This window comes from Cucurbita pepo, unplaced genomic scaffold, assembly GCF_002806865.2.
Source record: "Cucurbita pepo subsp. pepo cultivar mu-cu-16 unplaced genomic scaffold, ASM280686v2 Cp4.1_scaffold001123, whole genome shotgun sequence".
Taxonomy (NCBI): Eukaryota; Viridiplantae; Streptophyta; class Magnoliopsida; order Cucurbitales; family Cucurbitaceae; genus Cucurbita; species Cucurbita pepo.
This window is the reverse complement of record NW_019647317.1, coordinates 7,206-8,520: the sequence shown is the minus strand read 5'-3', so window position 1 is coordinate 8,520 and position 1,315 is coordinate 7,206. Positions and strand designations below refer to the sequence as shown.

General features: G+C 36.0%; 1 protein-coding gene across 1 annotated transcript; it reads right to left on the bottom strand.

The window, feature by feature from the left end:
* Positions 1 to 333: 333 nt before the first annotated feature.
* LOC111786165 (glutamate decarboxylase 3-like) lies at positions 334 to 1,315 on the bottom strand (the record flags this gene model as incomplete). Its single annotated transcript, XM_023666503.1, has 3 exons — positions 334 to 968; positions 1,062 to 1,114; positions 1,198 to 1,315. Coding segments are annotated over 3 exons (666 nt in total), but the record flags the coding sequence as incomplete, so codon positions are not given.

Here is a 1,315-nt window from a genome sequence, read left to right as displayed (position 1 = left end):
TATATATATATATATATATATATATATATATAATTTAAAGTTTTTATAATTTTATTCAAATCATTTATTTGAAGATAATTATTAAGATTTATAAAAAAAAAATTAAATTTTAATTATCAATAATTAATTATTTAAAATGAAATAATAAACATCATACTATGAGTACCACATACATAAATTAATTAAACAAAATATTAAATTAGCTTTTAACCGCTGATTTGTTGCTCCTATGTGCCACCAACCTGTTTTTTGTTTTTTGTTTTTTTTTTTTTAATGATCTTTCTTTGTTTTAAATATTTATTCTCAAACTTAAATATGATTTGCTCAAAAGAATTAAAAAAATATATATATTATTCTATTTCAAATCTTGTGACATAAATATAGTGAAATGAAGGTCAAACCTTTAAAAATTTAGAACAAAAAAAAAATAATAATAATGAAAGAAACTTATTTCCTTAGCAACTATGATCTTCTCATTTGGCAATTACGGTAACGGAAGGACCAGCTTGATTTGCTGCAAGCTTGATCTTCCTAGCCTTAGTTATATTCCTCCAATAACTTGCTATTTCCCTCTCTGTTTCCTTTGCCTTCTCTTTTTTGCCGTCTTCTAAGCTTCTCGATTTTCCACTGTTCTTGGGTGGCAGAGTATCAAGCTCGGCTAACACTTTGATGATATCAAGCACCAGCCGCTCTGCTAGCGTGCGCGAGAAGTCTTCCCTGATCACCACGCGAAGAACCGACACATGCTTCGCCCCCTCTGGCATTGGGTATGCCGGTACGATCCACCCGAACCGTCGCAGCATTTCCGACACCTCGAATTCGTCGTGCCGGCTTCTGTCTTTCAGAGAGAATGCCACCACTGGCACCCCCATGTCCTTCGACGCTATGCTGAACCTTCCTGTTTTTTCAAGCCCTTCCTTCAGCACCATTGCGTTGTCGTGACAATTCTGCATCACGTTCTGGTACCCCTGTTGTTCATTATATTATATACCCATTATTGTTATCACCCAAATTCATCAACAAATCGAATGTTTCAACACGGAATTGAACCCATCTCTTACCTCGAAACCCAAGCGGATTAGTTGGTAATACTGAGCGATGATTTGGCTTGACCCTGAAAGCGGATTGATGGGGAAATTATTAGACAGTTCATGGGGCGGAATTGGAATTTGATTAGAGAAATTGGGATGATCTTACCTTTGGAGAAGTTGAGAGTGAAGGTGGGTTGATCCGCTCCGAGGTAATTTATGTGGAAAATCAGCTCTTCAGGCAAATCCTCTTTGGTTCTCCAAATGACCCATCCAATTCCGGCGTA